General features: G+C 43.6%; 1 protein-coding gene across 1 annotated transcript in view; it reads right to left on the bottom strand.

Moving 5' to 3' along the window:
• CSRNP3 (cysteine and serine rich nuclear protein 3) overlaps positions 1-18,222 on the bottom strand; it is a 150,503-nt gene that overhangs the window by 82,014 nt on the left and 50,267 nt on the right. The window contains exon 4 of the mRNA XM_060257261.1: positions 14,993-15,160. Coding sequence (XP_060113244.1) covers positions 14,993-15,137 — 145 coding nt within the window. The 5' untranslated portion in view covers positions 15,138-15,160. The remainder of the gene's footprint in view (positions 1-14,992; positions 15,161-18,222) is intronic.

Below are 18,222 nucleotides of genomic sequence, written 5' to 3'. Positions count from 1 at the left end.
AAGACTGGATGGGAGGCAGGGTGAGCCGGCAGAGCCATGAGGCTGTTTCCAGTGAGTCTATGAAGCTGTGAGAAAAAGGAATAATAATAATAATAATTATTATTATTATTATAATTTTTTATTTATATCTGCTCTCGAGTTGTTTTCAGTTTGGCCTCCCTTGGTCCAGGGATTTTTAAGAAATTTTGGGAGCTAGATCTCAGTGCTCTCTGGGGAATATATGGGGAGAGGCGGTCCCTAAGGTAGACCGGTCCTCGGCCATATAGGGCTTTAAAGGTAATAACCAGCACCTTGTAACGAACTCGGAACACAATTGGCAGCCAGTGCAGCTCCTGCAACCTAGGCCGCACGTACTCCCACTGAGGTAGTCCCACTAGCAGCCTGGCCACCGCGTTCTGCACCAGCTGCAGTTTCCGAGTTCAGTACAGGGGCAGCCCCATGTAGAGGGCATTACAGTAGTCCAACCTCGAGGTGACTGTTGCATGGATCACTGTTGCTAGGTCGCCACGTTCCAGGAAAGGGGCCAGCTGCTTCGCCCTCCTAAGATGGAAAAAGGTGGCTTTAGCAGTGGCTGCTATCTGTGCCTCCATTGTCAAGGAAGGCTCCAGAAGCACTCCCAGGCTCTTGACCTTGCACACTGGTATCAGCGACGCACCGTCAAAGGCCGGTAGGGAGATCTCCTCCCCTGGCCCGCCGCAGCCCACGCAAAGCACCTCTGTCTTCGCTGGATTCAACTTCAGCCCACTCGACTTGAGCCACCCTGCCACGGCTTGCAACGCCCGGTCCAGGTTTTCAGGAGCGTCTCCAGTCCGGCCGCCCATCAATAGATAGAGCTGAGTGTCATCAGCATGCTGGTGACAACCCAGCCCATACCTCCAGGCAATCTGGGCAAGGGGGTGCATAAAGATGTTAAACAGCATCGGGGAGAGAACTGCCCCCTGAGGCACCCCACAATTGAGTAGGTGCCTCTGGGACAACTCTCCCCCAATTGCCACCCTTTGTCCCCGACCTTCAAGGAAGGAGGAAAGCCACTGTAAGGCTAGCCCCCGAATTCCTGCGTCGGCGAGGCGGTGGGTCAGCAGCTGATGATCGACCATATCGAACGTTGCCGACAGGTCCAACAACAGCAGTACCGCCGAGCCGCCTTGATCCAGATGTCGCCGGAGGTCATCCGTGAGGGCGACCAGCACTGTCTCCACCCCATGGCCCAGGCGGAAGCCGGACTGGTATGGATCTAAGGTGGAAGTGTCATCCAAGAAGCCCTGTAACTGCAACGCCACAGCCCTCTCAATAATTTTGCCCAACTCGGCCGGGTCAGATGTAGCCTTTTTCAGGAGAGGGCGGACCATTGCCTCTTTCACGGGCATTGGAAAAGAGCCCTCTGAAAGAGATCTATTTATGATGTCCCGTATAGGACATCTTAGCTCCTCCCGGCAGGCCTTAATTAGCCAGGAGGGGCATGGGTCCAGATCACAAGTAGTTGGGCGTGCAGTGACAAGGATTCTGTCAACTTCCTCCAAGCGGAGTGGGTCGAAGTGGTCCAGGATCAAACCAGAAGACACGCACGGGGCCTTGAGTTCACTTACTGTATCTAATATGGCAGGGCAGTCGTGGTGGAACGACTGGACCTTGTCCGCAAAAAATCTCGCAAAAGCCTCACAGCCTATCTCCAATTCCTTAACATTTGGTTTGCCTTGTGGCAATATTGTGAGGTTCCGAATTATCCTAAATAATTGTGCCGGGTGCGAGTTTGCAGACGCAATCTTAGCCGCAAAGTATCTTTTCTTTGTGGCCTTGACTGCCATCTCATAGGACCCCATAAACTCCCTATAAGATGTTCTAGTCGCTTTGTTGCGAGTACGCCGCCATTGCCTCTCTAGCCGTCTGAGACCTTGGAAGGAAAAAGGAAGAGAGCCCAGTCCCTCCATTTGTTTTATATTCCTTTCAAAAGTCCTTTGCATAGTAAAGAGTAAACTAGAACCTTTTGTTCCCTGTGTCAGTCTGAAGTTGGTAGAAATACAGCAGATGGTTACATTCAGAAACTCCTGTGAGTAAATTGCCCCAGTGAGATCACATAAGTGTGTGCTTGCACACTGTATTTATTTTGGCTGCTTTGTGAGTGTGTGTGAGTATGTTCACTTTCATTTAGTGGAAGTGCAGCCAACTGCTGGGGGGGATGAGAACTGCAGGGGAACTGCACTGCTGTATTTTATGTATTTTAGGGAATGAGAAAGTTTCCTAGCTTCATCCCCAAAGCCTCCTGGCTGCATCCCGAAGTCCCAGGTTTTTTTTTGGGGGGGGGGGGTGTCTGGCAAACATAAGCTGCTTTTATTTCCAAGAAAAATGTCTAGACAAAACTTAACAGATACCCATCTTTTCCCTGCCCCCACAGTGGTGGTAAAAGTAGCTCAGGGACAGCTTTTCCAAGTGAGAAAATGGCAAGAGAGAAAGGCTTAAAGTTTCCGCCCTCTCCGCATTCTATTCTCCTCCTTGATAAAGGTATTCCTAATAGCTAAATATGAAAAAGGGGAACACACACACACACAAAAACAAAGCTTGTAAGTTAGCCCTGAGTTCAAGAAATTGGGAGAAACACTGTCACTTTAGTGAGAAAGAAGATCATGTAACTGGCTTGATTCAAGGATACAAATGCACATACATTACAGGGAAATTTTATGCCACTTCCTAAAGTGAGGTGCCGTTTTTAAAATTAATGTATTAAATGTGTTTTAATCACAAAATGTTTGGTCATGAGCCTTGATTTTTTTAAAAAAAATTTGATTGACTGCCCCAAGAAAAAATAGAAATGGACAAGATATTGAGGGCTCTTTCTTAATTTCCCATTCCTCTGTGTTTTTGTTTCATTCTTTTATGCCATTAAAAGGTTTTTGAATCTGAATCTCTGAATTTCCCATTCCTACCCTGCCTTTCTGCCAAAGAGGCCAGAAGTTGGTTTGGGGTTATGAGAGAAACTGTTGGTTCGTCGTTAGGTAGCTTTGTTTGACACACTGTTAATTCTCTGTCATAACAAAAGGCAAACTTATTGAAATCTTCCTTTTTGCCTCATAAAAGCTCTATACAATCCTCTCCCACCCCCCCTTCATAAGTCTGTGCACGCTGTATTCAAACCATAGCCCCATCCCAATAACCTTCTCACCATCTAAAGGTGGGAAGGTATCCGCCTGGCCAGCTGCAGGGTCAGGGACCTTGCAACGATTCCCATTCAGCTGTCTTCGCTGCTGAAGCAGGATTAAATGACATGGCGGTATAAAACAGCTGAGTCTCCTCTTCATGACATATTCCATTGTTGATACTCAGGCATCAATAAATAAAGCATCTGATGTCTGCCACAGAGTTACAGCCGCTTAAAGAATTAGCTTACGAGCTAGAAGTTCATACTGTTTTTCAATGCATGCGATCTCCAAAGAAAATATGAATATATGTATGTATATGCACCTATATATTTAATTGTATTAATTGTAATATACACATAAATTATTTAATTACGCTCCCCCTGATGGCTAAATTCTTGCTGTGTCGTTTTAATTATTGCATTATCTGAGATTTTATTACTCCTTTTACTCCTCTTTTTATATAGCACTGCAAAAAGTTGTATTTATATTGTCTTTTACACTGCCAAACTGTATTGCACTGTTATCCTTGTTATGCCATTAAAGGTTACTGGAACTGAAATACACACACACACACACACACACACTGTAGCAGATAAATATATTTCTCTGTTAAAGCTTTCCAGGTTTGGTAAGGAAAACTCTTTTGTGTGACCGGGGGAAAATGAGAACGGGAAAATGAGAAAATTATAATCACCTAGCAATTACTTCCTTTTATGCGGAGTGAGGGTAACACCTGTATAATTAAATGACATTCTATGCCTTTCAAAGATACACATTTCCCTCGGAGAACCTCCATGTGACAGTGGGAAGAAAAAGAAAAAGAAACTAAGACCTGCAGGCTTTCCATTTGAGGGACTCACTGAAAATGGGAAGTCATCGGGATACATCAAAGAATGTCTTTGATTACCCTTGCTCTCTGATTAACATACTATTAAAGCAGTGGTTGGTGTTGACACTTCTGAAGAAGACCAATCCACAGGGGAAAATAAAATAGCGTCTAAAGCATTGCCATATACTGGGGAGAAAAGAGTTTGCCATCTGATGGCAGGAAGGAGGACAGTCTTTGGGGACAAGAAGGCAACAGACTTGACGGCTCTTAAATTCCGACAAGTCAGGCAAAAACTCTGTGCCAAGGTAATGCTTAATATCACTTGCATCGTCTCTTTAGCCTTCGGAGATCAATTTAGGTTTTCCCTTCAGCATGTCCAGACTTGGTAGTGCTTGTCTAGGATTGTGAATCAACCTGGAGAGTTCCACTGTTACTAAGAAGGTCTGAAAAATACAATCTCAAAGGTCTGGTTCACATGTTTTATTATGAGACGAAACAACATTGCTTTTTTTTAAAAAGCAGCCTTTAGCACACTAATGTGAGGGCGCTGGTAAGAGACAATAATTCTTTTTTAAAAAGTGTTGTTAAACTACCATGGTAACAGATCATGCGCTACTGAGCATTTAGCTATTCAAAGATGGCAAGCAGCATGATGCTCTATTGCTTCCTTCTTATGAGGATTGTTCCCTTTTTTACTCATGTGCAAGCAATTGAGTAAGGAACCGAGGAAGGAAACAGGGCCATTCCCTCCATTATCAGCACAAAAGATTCACAAAAGCCCTGCAATGATTAAACCTTAAATTAGGAAATCAGTTCGCCATGGATACCCTTCTTGTAAAGTACTGGGGTCGGCGCAGTAAGAGACCAGAGTCGGAGAGTGATTTCAGTAAGCTTTACTTCAGGAACACCAACCCAGACTGAGCTCTATTCAAACCTCCCGCTCTTTTATACAATTCTTGCCCCCTTCTGATTGGACCTTAACTATGTACATGGATTGGCTATTTACAGAGGCCTAAGGGCCTATCAGGGTACAGTATGAGCCTAGATGTTGATTGGCTACTTATGTTTCAATCCTTCCCCTGATTGGGCACGCTTAGGCCTTCTCTGGAACCCTGGTGTGGAGTACAAACTTGGCTTGTTCAGCTTCCCTCCAAAAGTAACAGTTCCCTCCAAAAGTAACAGTTCTCCATTTGAACCTAGGATACAACACTTCTTTAATAAACAAAACCCAAGAGAAAGAATCTGCAGGCGAGCAGCAAACTTTGGCTTAGCCTGAACTGTTATCCTGTGGATCATGACAAGGTAATAAGGAAAGGAAAAAATAGCAAGAATCAGAACAAAGTTGTGGGAGATAATGGCCAGTTTTTGCAGACAATTCAGAATACATGAGCATAGGTATACAACAACATCTCTATGACAAAAATGAAAGTAATGAAGGCTGCCAGAAGCTTAAGGTAATTTCTTTATAATTTAGGCAGAGTTTCAGATACAATGATCCTAGACCCACTCAAGGAAACTGCCTGATTTGGGGTGGTGGTGGGGGGGATATGCACATGGAATTTGCTAGAGTTGCCAAGTTCAACTCAGGGAATATCTAGGGACTTTGGAGGTAGAGCCAGGAGCAAGGTTGTGACAAGTACAACTGAACTCCAAAGGGAGTTCTAGCCATATTTTAATGGGGCTATACTCATGTTGAATGCCTTCCTTCCATTGGAAATAATGGAGGATGTGGTGCCTTCTTTGGGGGCTCATACAATTGAACCCCTGGTCCAGTTTTTTTGAAACTTGGGGGGGGGGGTTGAGGAGAGGCACCAGATGCTCTGCTGAAAATGTGGTGCCTTTACCTAAAAACAAAAAAACCAGCCCCTCTGGAGCCCGAGATACCCACAGATTGATTCTCCATTATATCCTATGGAAAGCGGTCTCCATAAAAATAATGGAGCGCCCAGTGGACATTTCCCTCCCCATCCCCAGTTTCTGATAACCCTGAAGTGGGGGGAGGGCCTCCAAACCAGGGGACCCCCTGCCCCCAACTGGGGATTGAGCAACCACAACAAGAGAATCATGGAAGAAAGCGGCAAGGAGAAAAACCCAAAGGTTTCTGTGATTACCAGCCTCTATAGAATAACACAACGTTAATGAAAATTTATGAGTATTTCTGAATATGATTACACACTCTCATAAACACCACGCTCACAATATGGGAAGATTCATACGATAGGACCTCATATCAATATTCACAAATTTACAAGCAACTTAACGTAAAATTTCATCCCACAAAGGTCCATACAGTCCATTCACTCCCTTATAGATCTCCTCAGTTTCATAAGATTCAAACTGTCAATTCTCTAACCATACAGCACTCCAGATTCCTTCAACAGCTTGGCAGCATAGCTCAGCAGCTCAGCAGCAACCGGGCAGTATTTTTGATCCGTTTCACTTCCACTTTATCCAGCTTCCAGCAATTTACATCAGGGTGTGGCAAGAATGCATACAACTCAAACACACTAACAAGTGTCAATTCAAAGAATCTTGCCTGGTCCCCGCCCCCAACGAGCTCCGTCGGCATGTGACATGCTCAATGCGATGACGCCACCCAGACGTGACATTATCGCGATGGGGACACTCTAGCATATCTCTATGATACCATAGAGTTTTTACCCAAATCTCAGAGCATCCCAAGTGTGATGGTGTCACTTTCAGTGACATCATCACATCAGGCACATCACATGCGAGAATGGAGTCCCCCGCCAAGACCAAGGTAGGACTTGGCAAACCTAAAATGACAGGTTGTTACTCAAAATGCATAGCATGAAGCTTTTTGTGTAAGACAATCTACAGCATTAGATGGTAATAATTTGTGTATACAATATGGGTGGATATGCTAACATTTTCAAAGGGATTCCAGAGGGTAGCCGTTATTGGTCTGCAGTAGAAGAGCTAAATTCAAGCCCCGGACCAACAAGAACAATAGAATTTCAGGGAATGAGGCTTTTTAGAGTAAAAGCGCTCGAAATATTTGACAAGGGAACACTAACATTCAAAGGCTTATACCCCAAAAATCTTGTTGGCCTCTAAGGCGTTACTCAACTGGAATCTAGATTTTCATAGTAATGTTCGTTGTTTAAATGTGACCGTATATTATCACAATCAATATGCTATAATATGTATGATTACGGTAATACACTGCTGAACATTTTCAACGTTACAAAGTTTAACTAGATATAAAAAAAAATACTGTTGTTCTTATTGAGACGCTGAGAGACTGCTTTTGACCAAACAGTACGTTTTCATTTGTTTACTATAGATGTAGTTTTAATTTTCAGTTTTTCCTTACCTCTTGGATGGCAAAAACTAAGATATATGTGCATAGATAGCATTTTTTATTATTTCTTTCTTTCCGAAAATGGGGCGGGGGGGGAGTAAAACACCCTAAAAGTCAGTAACTAATTAAAAGAAAAAGAACAAAAGGGAAAAAAAAAACATATCGAGAGAATAGAAACTAAAACTTAACAACACTGGTGTCAGATCACAAGACCTACATATAAAATCTATGAAAGTTTCCCAAATATCTAAAAATAAGTCATTACACGGTTGCTGCCTATAGACAGCATAAGGTGCAGCAGTCTGCATCTCTCTTAAGAGTTTATGTCTGGCATAAAAACCTGCAGTTTAAATCTACAGGGAGATATGCAGGACATAAACTGGTGCAATATCAAATCATCTATTGGAGGGAGCAAAACACAGGTGGAACAGAACCGCCCCCCCCGAACAGAACCCCCCCCCCAAAAAAAAGAAAGAAAGAAAGAAACAGGAACTTACAAGCAAGGAAAATGAAAATAAGGAAAAGCCCTCCTCTTTCTAGTATTGGATATATTCACCATTTTGCTTGTCGAAAACGAAGGCATTTACAGTCCAATCCTATCCATGTTTACTCATTAGTAAGTCCTATTTTATTCAGTGAGGATTATGCCCTGGTAAAAGTTCTAAGGACAGCAGCACCATACTTCTAAATTCTATAAATATGCCAAATAGAAAACAATAAAATAAATTTAGGTTTGACATGAAACCACTGCATATTTTTCAGTTCCTTTCCAAATTTCTAATTTTCCTCAACTCTTGCCCCCCGAAAAACCACATTTTAATTTATTTAATGTTTTTATTTACTTCATTTATACGCCACCTTTCTCCTTTACAGGGACTCATTTTATTCTCACAACTCTGTGAGTTAGGTTAGGCTAAGAGTATGTGACTGGCCCAGTGAGTCACACGGTGAGTGAGCCCAGTGAGGCCCGGTAAGTGAGCTTCCATGCCAGAATGCGGATTCAGCCTAGGTCTCCCAGAGCCAATGCGGGTTCCCTGATCCAACACTCTAATCGCTAAACCATGGTGGCATACGTTTCAGAGGGTGCAAGAGCACGAAGAGGGAAAGAATGGAATAATCTGCTGTGTGAGTGTGTGTGTGTGTGGGGGTGGTGTCAGTCTAAATAAAGGAAGGTAGACTGGTCTTACCGGGTCTATCTCCCACTGAAAAAAACATTCCTTCAAAGTTTACAGGAACATTATTTTCAGGGGCAGGTAAACACGGTCCCGGACTCTCAAGACCACGTCTATCACCAATTGAAAATAATGCCCTTTTAAACTGTTCATTGTTGTTTCAGCAATGATAGCCCATTCCTTCTTGCCTTCCCTTTTATTATTAAAATAGAAATTTATCATCTAACAACAATCCAAAAGATTTTTATCTTTAAATATATAAGGTTGTATTTAAAAAAATTGATGGGTATTTATATATGCGGATTTTAAAATCTAGCCACCCTATATATATAAAAGGCAACCTATGTTGTCAGTGTCTCGCTTTTGATGCACTGCACACCCACTTTGGCCTCCCATTAGTCAATCAGCGGTGGCGACAGCATTGTGTGAGAGGTTTTAATGCTGTGGCAGTTGGTGTCGCTTGGAGTGAGGCAACTGAGGTGGTGGCACTGAGAGTGAATGGATGGGTGAAGGTGGTGGCAGCAGGGGCCCCTTTAACTTCCCCACGATGGCCTGGTGAGGAAGGCTAGGGCAGGTGGAGGGAAAGAGGGAGTTGGGAGAGGGAGGATAGCCCTGCAAGGTCAGCCCATCTGAAGAAGGGTTTGAGTTCACCTCTAGCTGCCTTTTGCCTTATTTTAACAAGTCACCTTTTAGCATCACCTCACCCCCCCCCCCCACACACACAATAACCCAGCCCTGGTTTTGTTTAGAGATACCTCTGGAAGCTCACCCCCTCCCCACATACACGATAGGCCAAAAATTTGTAAGTTCTGGGGTCCCTGGACAGATGGAAGCCTCCCCAGAGTGAAGTTACACATTTGCCTTCCTCCAGGGGCCCCAGTCTTTTTGGCGTGGGGAGGAATCACAGGTTCAAATTCACTTGGTATGGGGTTGCCTGTCTCACTTAGGAAAGGGAGAGGGAAAAAACCCAGAGCATTCACAAATAATGAAAACAACTGCAAGAGCCTGGGACCCACTTTGTGACTCCCTCTTTGGATCAGGACCCCTAGCCCCAGTCATCTCTGAGTACTCACCCAAAGCCTCTTTCTAGAGCCCACTGTATTTATTCCAACAATGGGCCTTATTCCTAATTGAATATATTTGTGAATATAACCACAATTCATTTCCCACAAAGTGGTCTACTTCTATACAGTACTCTAAAAAATGAACACATCTATCCATCCTTACATCTATTTATCTTTATTCGCATACAACAAAGTGAATTAGCTTGCACATTTGAGTGAATATCTGAACACCAATTTTACAACATATGCTTTCCCCCACCCCCCTTAATGAAAATGGACAGCATAATGTTGGCCTAATAGTGCATGTCACTAAACAATGCTGTCTTAGGTAGAAACATGTCTTTTAAAACATACTGGCTTAGAAGTAAATCCTACTAAAATTGGTAGGACTTGCAACCAAACATTTTAAATGTGAGTTGTGATATATAATTTGATGCTCTGGAACAAAATCAAAAGCACACAAAAAAGGATTGCATTGAAGAAAGCTCTCCCTTGTTAGTTTTCCACCCTTCTTGGATCAAAAGTATGGCATTCAAATGGCTAATCTACAATGTACATGAAAAGCTGCTACCTAGGTACTGATCTTTGGCCCTCAAAGACCTGAGAACTGAGCCAGCTGGGCTGGGAGAAAGAACACAAGGGATTGCTCCTGGGAAGATTCCCCCCCCCCTTCCTAAACTGCTAAACTACTGAGTAGCATTAACTAAGGTTGTTAATCTCTTTCTGTGTAAAGTAGTATTTCCTGTTGTCCATCCTGAACCTATTGCCCGTCAGCTTCATTAGATGCCTTTGAGTTCTAGTAAATTTTCTCCATTTCTCTTTGTTAATTCCCTCCACCCTATGCATAATTATATTAATCTCTATCATTTCCCCCCCTTAGTTATCTCTTTTCTAAACTGAAAAGCCCCAAACTCATCAGAACCAAAGTCTAAGATCACTACTCCTTTGGTTGGTCATTTATTATGCCTAGGAGTCTCATTTCTATAGGATGACTTGGGCACATGTTCACCCAGTCAATGTGAGGGTAACGGAAGTCTCCCAGTACGATAACATTAGCTACATTCGTTACCTCTCTTAATTTCTTCTCCATCTCAAGATCTGCCTTAAAGATTTGATCAGGTACATCCCCACTGTTAAGTAACCCTTAAAGGTATAGGTAGTCCCCTGTGCAAGCACCCAGGGGTGATATCACATCAGGACATTTTCCTGGCAGACTTTTACTGGGTGGTTTGCCTTGGAAGGATGGAAGGCTGAGCCAACCTTGAGCTGGTTACTTGAACCCAGCTTCCTCCAGGATCGAACTCAGGTCGTGAGCAGAGCTTGGACAGCAGTACTGCAGCTTACCACTCTGCACCACAGGGCTCCTGTAAGTAACCCTTAGGGACCAATATTTCCACCCACATCATTTCTGTTGGGGAGAATGCCCTAGCAACACTAGCCTCAAGGGAATGAACCTGCTCCCTGAGAGCCATGCAGCAAGCACCTCCGCCCCCGCCACACACACACAATTTCCACTTAGTGGGCAGATAATTGGACATGTGGGACTCTGCAAAACACTGGATAGCCCCTGCTCCCCTTCCTACCTTCATAACTGGTTAGTGGTTTAAAGGTATCTAGAGTGATGCAGGGTCCCCAGGCCTGATCCCTAGAGCCCTTTGACTTTTGCCCTTCAGCTCATCCCAAAGGCTTGTGTTATTGCCTAGGAGGAGCCTTACAGTTCAGAGGCCCACAGCCCCTGCCTCCCAGTCTGCAGTCAGCCCCAGGGAAAACAGATCTTGCTCAGAAGAAAGACCCAAACAGATCCAAACAAAGACAGCACCCTCCAGCAGGCTACAAAATACTAATTCATCCTCAAACTCTGTCTAAAAACTCTGTCAGAAAGAGATTAAAATGTGAAATTCACTGCGAGGGGATGTAGTTATTATAGCTACAAGAATAAGCTTTAAAAGGGGATTGGATAGATTCATGGGGGATAAGTCTAGCAATGGCTACTAGCCATGGTGACCAAAGAGAACTTCCACATTCAGATAAGTCTCTCACTCTACCTACTGAGTCCTCTAAGGGGCATGGAGGTTACACTCCTTTAATATAGCCAATCCTCCAAGGGCCTATAGGGCTCTTCTTACAGGGCGTACTATAAACTCTTGGAGGATTGGCTACATCAGGGGTGTATGGCCTAATATGCAAGGAGTTCCTGCTACAAAAAAAGTCCTGGCCTCAAGCATATTATAACCCTCCAATACGCTCAATAAACACTCACCTGCCTCCCCTACACCATATCAGTATTTTTTCCACTTGCATCTATTTTTCCCATTTTACCATTTAAAGCACTCTCAGGTTCACTTTAGTTTTGCGGCAGAAACCATGCCATTTTTTATTAATAACAGCCACAATGGTGGCAGCAGCAACCCAATGCCAGCTAATAGCGTTGCCTTTGGAACAAGTCTTCCCATGTTTTTAAGTTCTTCTGTGGAGCCTCAGAAATTAGTCGAGGTAGTTTGCTGTCTGCCATCAACAGGAATTCATATTTATGCAGCGTTCTCGCAATTATAGTACTGATTAATGATAAGTGCCCTGCTGTCTGCAATCTATTCCTTTGAGGGAACTACACTTTATGTTCCAAAACTGTTTTATACCTCTTAGTGATGCATTATTATTCTTTGCCGATCAAAGATCATGGTTGTCATGGAAACTGCAAAAAGTGGAAAGCCAGTCATGACATAGCAAAGGCATAATGGGGAAGATCTGCTGGGAAATCATTCACTAGCCCGGGGTTTTGTGCTGGAAATGCTTGGGTGAATTTAAGTGGAAAGCCAAGTCGTTCCTGAGATCTAAAAGCATGATGGTATTAAACACAAAATATCGGTAGCTGTTACAATCAACATGCTTGACTGTGTGCAATGCTGTATTGTTTTTTACCCACACGGGCTGCTTTAATATATCTATACTGCTAATAGCGACTTCTCAAACTAATACAGGATATTATTGAGTATGCATCATCAGAACACTAACTGAAGACTCAAAAGTTTCTTGAATTTGGCATACTGACTTTTAAAGTATGGGCACTATAAACTATTTTGAAAGGAAGTAATTTTTTTTTAACCAATCAAGATCTCCACACAGTCTTCTAGGGCAGCCCTAAGTACAGCTTATTCCAAACACTCATCTTGCTGGTTACAGTGGTATTGATGATGATTAGGAGGCTATAACTCACTGGACGAAATGAATATGAGGTGCTTTGACATTTAAACATATTTTAACATGCCACATTCACAAACTTCAAAAAGTTTTAAAAATCTGTCAGTTTCTTTTGTGGCACGGGGGGGGGGGGAATCACCCTCATGTATCTCACTACTTATATAAAAATGAACATGAAACGATGAATGAATTTCAGATTTCATTGCAAGCCATAAGGAGGAGGAGGTGGTGGTGGAGAAGGAGGAGATTGAATTTATACCCTGCCTTCCACTTGGAGTCTCAGAGCAGTTTACAGTCTCCCTCCCCACAACAGACACCCTGTGAGGTAGGTGGAGCTGAGAGCTCTGACAACTGTTCTGTTTGCTTCTGACAGAATTATGACTGACCCAAGGTCGCTCCAGCAGTTGCATGTGAAGGAGTGGGGAATCAAAGCTGGTTCTTCTAGATAAGAGTCCATACACTTAACCACTATACCAAACTGGTTCTCAAAACATCAGTTGTATCATGTCAATTTCCAACTCCGTCTTGCATTCATTTCAAGCTAGACTTTTCTGGCATGTTCCATGACCTAGGGTTGCCAACAGGGTTACCAGGTCTGGGTTAGAAGATACTTGGAGACTTTGGAGGTGGATCCAGGAGAGAGGGGGTGGTTAGGGAGGGGAGAGGCCTCAGCATGGTACAATGCCATAGAGACACCCTCCAAGGCAGCCATTTTCTCCAAGGAAGCTGACCTCTGTCAGCTGGAGATCAGTTGTAAAAGAAAGAGATCTGCAGTCCCCATTTGGAGGCTGGCATCCTTATTTGACAATCCCCATGTGGGACCTGGAGTTTATCCACAATTAAAACTGAGAGATTGGTTTCCCTTGAGGAAATGGCAGCATCAGAAAGTAGACTCTATGGCATTAGGCTTCCACTGAGCTCCCTCCCCTCCTCAAAATTCACTCTCTACAGGCATTACCTCAGAGTTGGCAACCCTGGAGCCAAAAGAAATCTACTAAGGATAAATAATTAGATTACAGGCTGCCTGATCTGACGTATCTCCTCTACTGGTATGGACACTGGCCTGAGTTACTGCAGTCAAGTAAGGATCTTACTCGAGATCTCTGGCTGTAGCTTTTGCTGGAGAGAGCCTGCTCCCAAAACTACTGGAAATTAGCAGCAGGTGTACACCATCTTCTGGAATTCCAATGACCAAACATCCCTTAAAAGGTCCACATGCCCTTTTCTCCCTGTGGCCTTAGACTTACAGGCCCTTTTCTCCCTGTGGTCTGCCCCCTACCCTCCCACAGAATGGCAACACCTTGCTGTGCCGCATTAAAGACAAATAACAATTGATGGTGAAGTATTCTTCCACCTCAAAGTCTCCAAACAATCTTGGGCTGCTCTATACATCTTAAGAGTTACAACAGCAATAGAATGGATGGTTTTGAGGTCCTTGCCTGACAGCACTCACCAGAGGAAACTGATGAAAAGTAGATTTAAATCTCAACTGATTTTAATAATAATAGGTATGCTAATTTCTATCTGTATATTTTTACAATGTCTACACAAATCCTGAAGAAAGTAGTGCTGAAGGCAGCAAACGAATAGGCAGCTGATTGACTGATTAATCACAAACCGTATACTTTCAAGTTTCAACTGAAACATTATATCCCTTGAGAAAAGATATTTAGAGCTGATAGATTTGTTTTTGATTTACAGAATGTATTTGAGATAATTTACCCATCAGGAGAAATCCACTGAACTGTTTAACTGAGACAAATTGTAACCTTTGTAACATATTATTAAAAATTAAGGTATCATTTCATCCACATACCAAAGTGTTCATATGAAATTGGTTAATGAATAAATTAATTGTTGCAAAGGAAGGCAGTTAACATTACAAACGTTTAAAGCAGCTAATCATCTTTAAACAAATCCCTTTCTGGCTGCTGTTCGAAAACTACTGGTCAATGAAGGACAATTCTCATTCTCAAACCAAGAGGAAAGGAGGGCTATAACTGCTTTAACAAATAAATAATAATAATAATAATAAATCTCTTTCAGGGAGCTTGGTTGCACCTGTAATTTTTGGTCTTTCTTGAATCTCACTTTCTAAACATCCACACTTTTGTAATAAGTATGTACATTAAACCTTTGACCAGATGCTTGTATCATCTAGATTTTATATAAACAGTAAAGGGGGAAAACATACTCCAAATACTACTATACATTTTCATTTTAAAAGAGCATGGATCTGTCCAACCTTCCATTTGGGCTTTGGCACTTACAGATAACATGATTTGAAGTGGATAGACTGACATTATCACCACTGTCAGCGCTTTTGCCGCTAGAATCGTCATCCTCTGATTCCTGCGCAGAGAAGATTGAGGTGCCACCGGTTTCTTCAAACTTCCTCATTAAAATTCCACTCATAGCTGCAGCATTGTCACACGTACCTGTCAGAGGAACAGGTGAAACGAAGCATGAAAACACTTGACCGCTGACCACGCTATCAAGATTTCCAGAGTAATTGCGGGAGGGTTCTGGGATGTTGTTGTCATTTTTTAATACAGAAATATATTTGGCTTCCGTTTCTGTCCCAGTAGCGGCACTTTAAAACAGTAAAATAGGAGTTAAAAATTAAGCTAGATCTTGGATGCTTTGCTGCCTTGAATGGGAACAACAACAACAAAAACAGTTGTGACAGATCTATCAATTCTATAGCCTGGTTTACCATCATGTGAGTAACAGTGGTCCTCACATGATGGACTTGCCACGTACCCCTGCACTTTACAGTATACATACATACACATGATATAGACTGTCCATTAGGGTTGCCAGCTATGTGTTGAGAAATATCTGGAGATTTGGGAAGGGGGTGCCTGGGAGGGCAGGGACTTCAGCAGGGCACAGTGCCATAGAATCCACCCTCCAAAGCAGCCATTTTCTCCAGGGGAACTGATCTCTATTGTCTGGAGATTAGTTGTAATACCAAAAAAATCTCTAGGGAGACTTGAAGGTTGGCAACTCAACTCTCTATTCAGACACATGTTCAGACAGAGCCCCAGCCCCTGCAGTCTCCCCATAGCATAGCATGAATCTGACATGGACATCCATGTGAAGCACACAGATCATTAGCTGCTTGGTTCAGGGAAAAGGAATGTCCCTGCTCTTCTGTCACACTTTCCCACAAAAATGCAAAAAATGTCTGAACTAGATCAGTGTTACATATTTTGCCTTGAGTTTGCTTGAGGAATAAAGTGGAATTCAACTGTCTTCAAAGAAATATAATATTTATGGATACCCTATAGGATGTGTTACATTCAACCACTATTCTGCCACAGGAAACCTAGCTGGAGCATCCACACGGTATCATGGACCTTCCAGGATTTCCCTCCCCCGCCCCTTTCAATTCAGTTCAAAAGAGGAATTGTCTGATGGCTGTAGTGTGGACATTCCACTTGCAGCCACTACCAGAAGCTCTGTCTCTCCACCCCCCTTTGGCCCTTTAAAGGACTTTTCTTTTCCCCAGAACTGAGCCATATTGCAGTTTTACAGTATGGCTTAGCTGGGAAGTGGGGGGGCAGGGTTCTGGAGGCCCAGCATAATCACATCTGAGCCTTTTGTATGAAGTAGGGGGGTTGTGGCAGCTGCAGCAAGAGGAATAGGAATGCGGCATGTGGGCGCTGTTCTTGCCTGCTCCTATGTCACTTGGTGATGCTGGTGCAAATTTTCACACTCCCGTGTGGAGGCAGCCTCTTCAAGAAAAACCTATGAAGGTGTACACTGCACATTGACTTTGCTTTTGCCAAATATTCCAAGAACACTGTCCCACCTGAATCTGACTCAGGATCTGAATGTGTGAAGATGCCTGTCAAGTGCGGCCTACAGGCTCGAGGGAAGCCTGTATTAGAGTAGCAACCAGGCCTACATCTCCCAGGATCCCTTCAGTCCCTCTGATTGTGCAGGCAGAAATTTTGGAGGGAAAACTTGTGCAGTGGAGACCAGAGGGGTGCTAACTGGAAGGAAACAACAAAAGGACTAGCTAAAGAGGGAGGGGTGTTCTTTCTGGAAAGGCTAAGCCAAAGAGAGGCTGCAGCAAGAGAGTTTCCTCATCCAAAGAGGGGTGGGTGAGTTGTAAGCAGGAGGGAATGTGTAATTAGTTATTTTCTTTGTATCATATTTATTGTTTTTCCCTTTTTCACTATTGCACTAATAATTAAAAACCACTCGCTTGTTCTTGATTACTTACAATAAACATTATACTGTTATACTGCCTGAGTCCTGACGTCTCTTTGTTCACAGATAAAAGGTACTTGCTTAGAAGGAAGACACAAGGGGTTGGGTGGGTGCTCTGGGCCCCCTCAGACTAGGGTTGCCAATCCCCAGGTGGGGGCAGGGGATCCTCCGGTTTGGAGGTCCTCCCCTCTCTTCAGGGTCATCAGAAAGAGGGGGGATGTATGTTGGGTACTCAATTACTTCCTATGGAGATTGAGTCCCATAGGATATAATGGAGAATTGATCTATGGGTATCTGGAGCTCTGGGGGGGCTGTTTTTTTGAGGTACTTCCTTTGGAGTTCAATTATGCTTGTCACAACCTTGCTCCTGGCTCCACCCCCAACATCTCCTGGCTCCACTCCCAAAGTCCCCAGATATTTCTTGAATTGGCAACCCTACCTCAGACAGACCCAAATTTTCAGCATAGCATCCAGTGCCTCTCCCCAAAATACCCTCCAAGTTTCAGAAGGATTGAACTAGGGAGTCCAATTTTATGAACTCCAAAAGAAGGTGCCCCATCCTTCATTATTTCCAATGGAGGGAAAGCATTTAATAGGTGTGCGGTCCCTTGAAATGTGATGGCCAGAATTCCCTTTGGAGTTCAATTATGCTTGTCACAACCTTGCTCCTGGCTCCACCCTCAAAGTCTCCTGGCTCCACCCCAAAGTTCCCAGATATTTCTTGAATTGGCAACCCTACCTCAGACAGACCCACATCAGAGTGGTGGCAGCCTGTAGAGGCCCTCCCTGGTCCCTTGCAGAGTGACAATGCCTTAGACTACTGGTCCATTCAGCTCAGTATTGTCCACACTGACTGGCAATGGAGTTCCAGACTTCTAGGGAAAGTACTATCTTCCCCATAACCAGCTACCAGAAAAACCTTTAATTGAATTTATCAGGATTGAACCTGGGACCTTCTGTATCCATGACCACATGAAGTTGCCTTATACCAAATCAGACCCTTGGCCCATTAAGTTCAGTATTGTCCACTCAGACTGGCAGTGGCTCTTCAGGGTCCCAAGCAGAGGCCTTTCACATCGCCTACTGCCTGGTCCTTTTTACTGGAGATGCCAGAGACTGAACCTGGGACCTTTTGCATGTCAAGCAGATGCTCTTGAGTCATGGCTCTTCCCCTTGAAATGTTCTACCAGTGAGCTACACCCCATCCAAAGCATGACCTCTATTGCTGAACCACAGTCCTGCCCCAATTGCCCCTTTCTTTAGAAAAAAAAATGATGTT

The sequence above is a fragment of the Heteronotia binoei genome, chromosome 16 (assembly GCF_032191835.1).
Source record: "Heteronotia binoei isolate CCM8104 ecotype False Entrance Well chromosome 16, APGP_CSIRO_Hbin_v1, whole genome shotgun sequence".
Taxonomy (NCBI): domain Eukaryota; kingdom Metazoa; phylum Chordata; class Lepidosauria; order Squamata; family Gekkonidae; genus Heteronotia; species Heteronotia binoei.
Note: the sequence above shows the minus strand (reverse complement) of the source record. Positions and strands in the feature narration are given on the sequence as shown.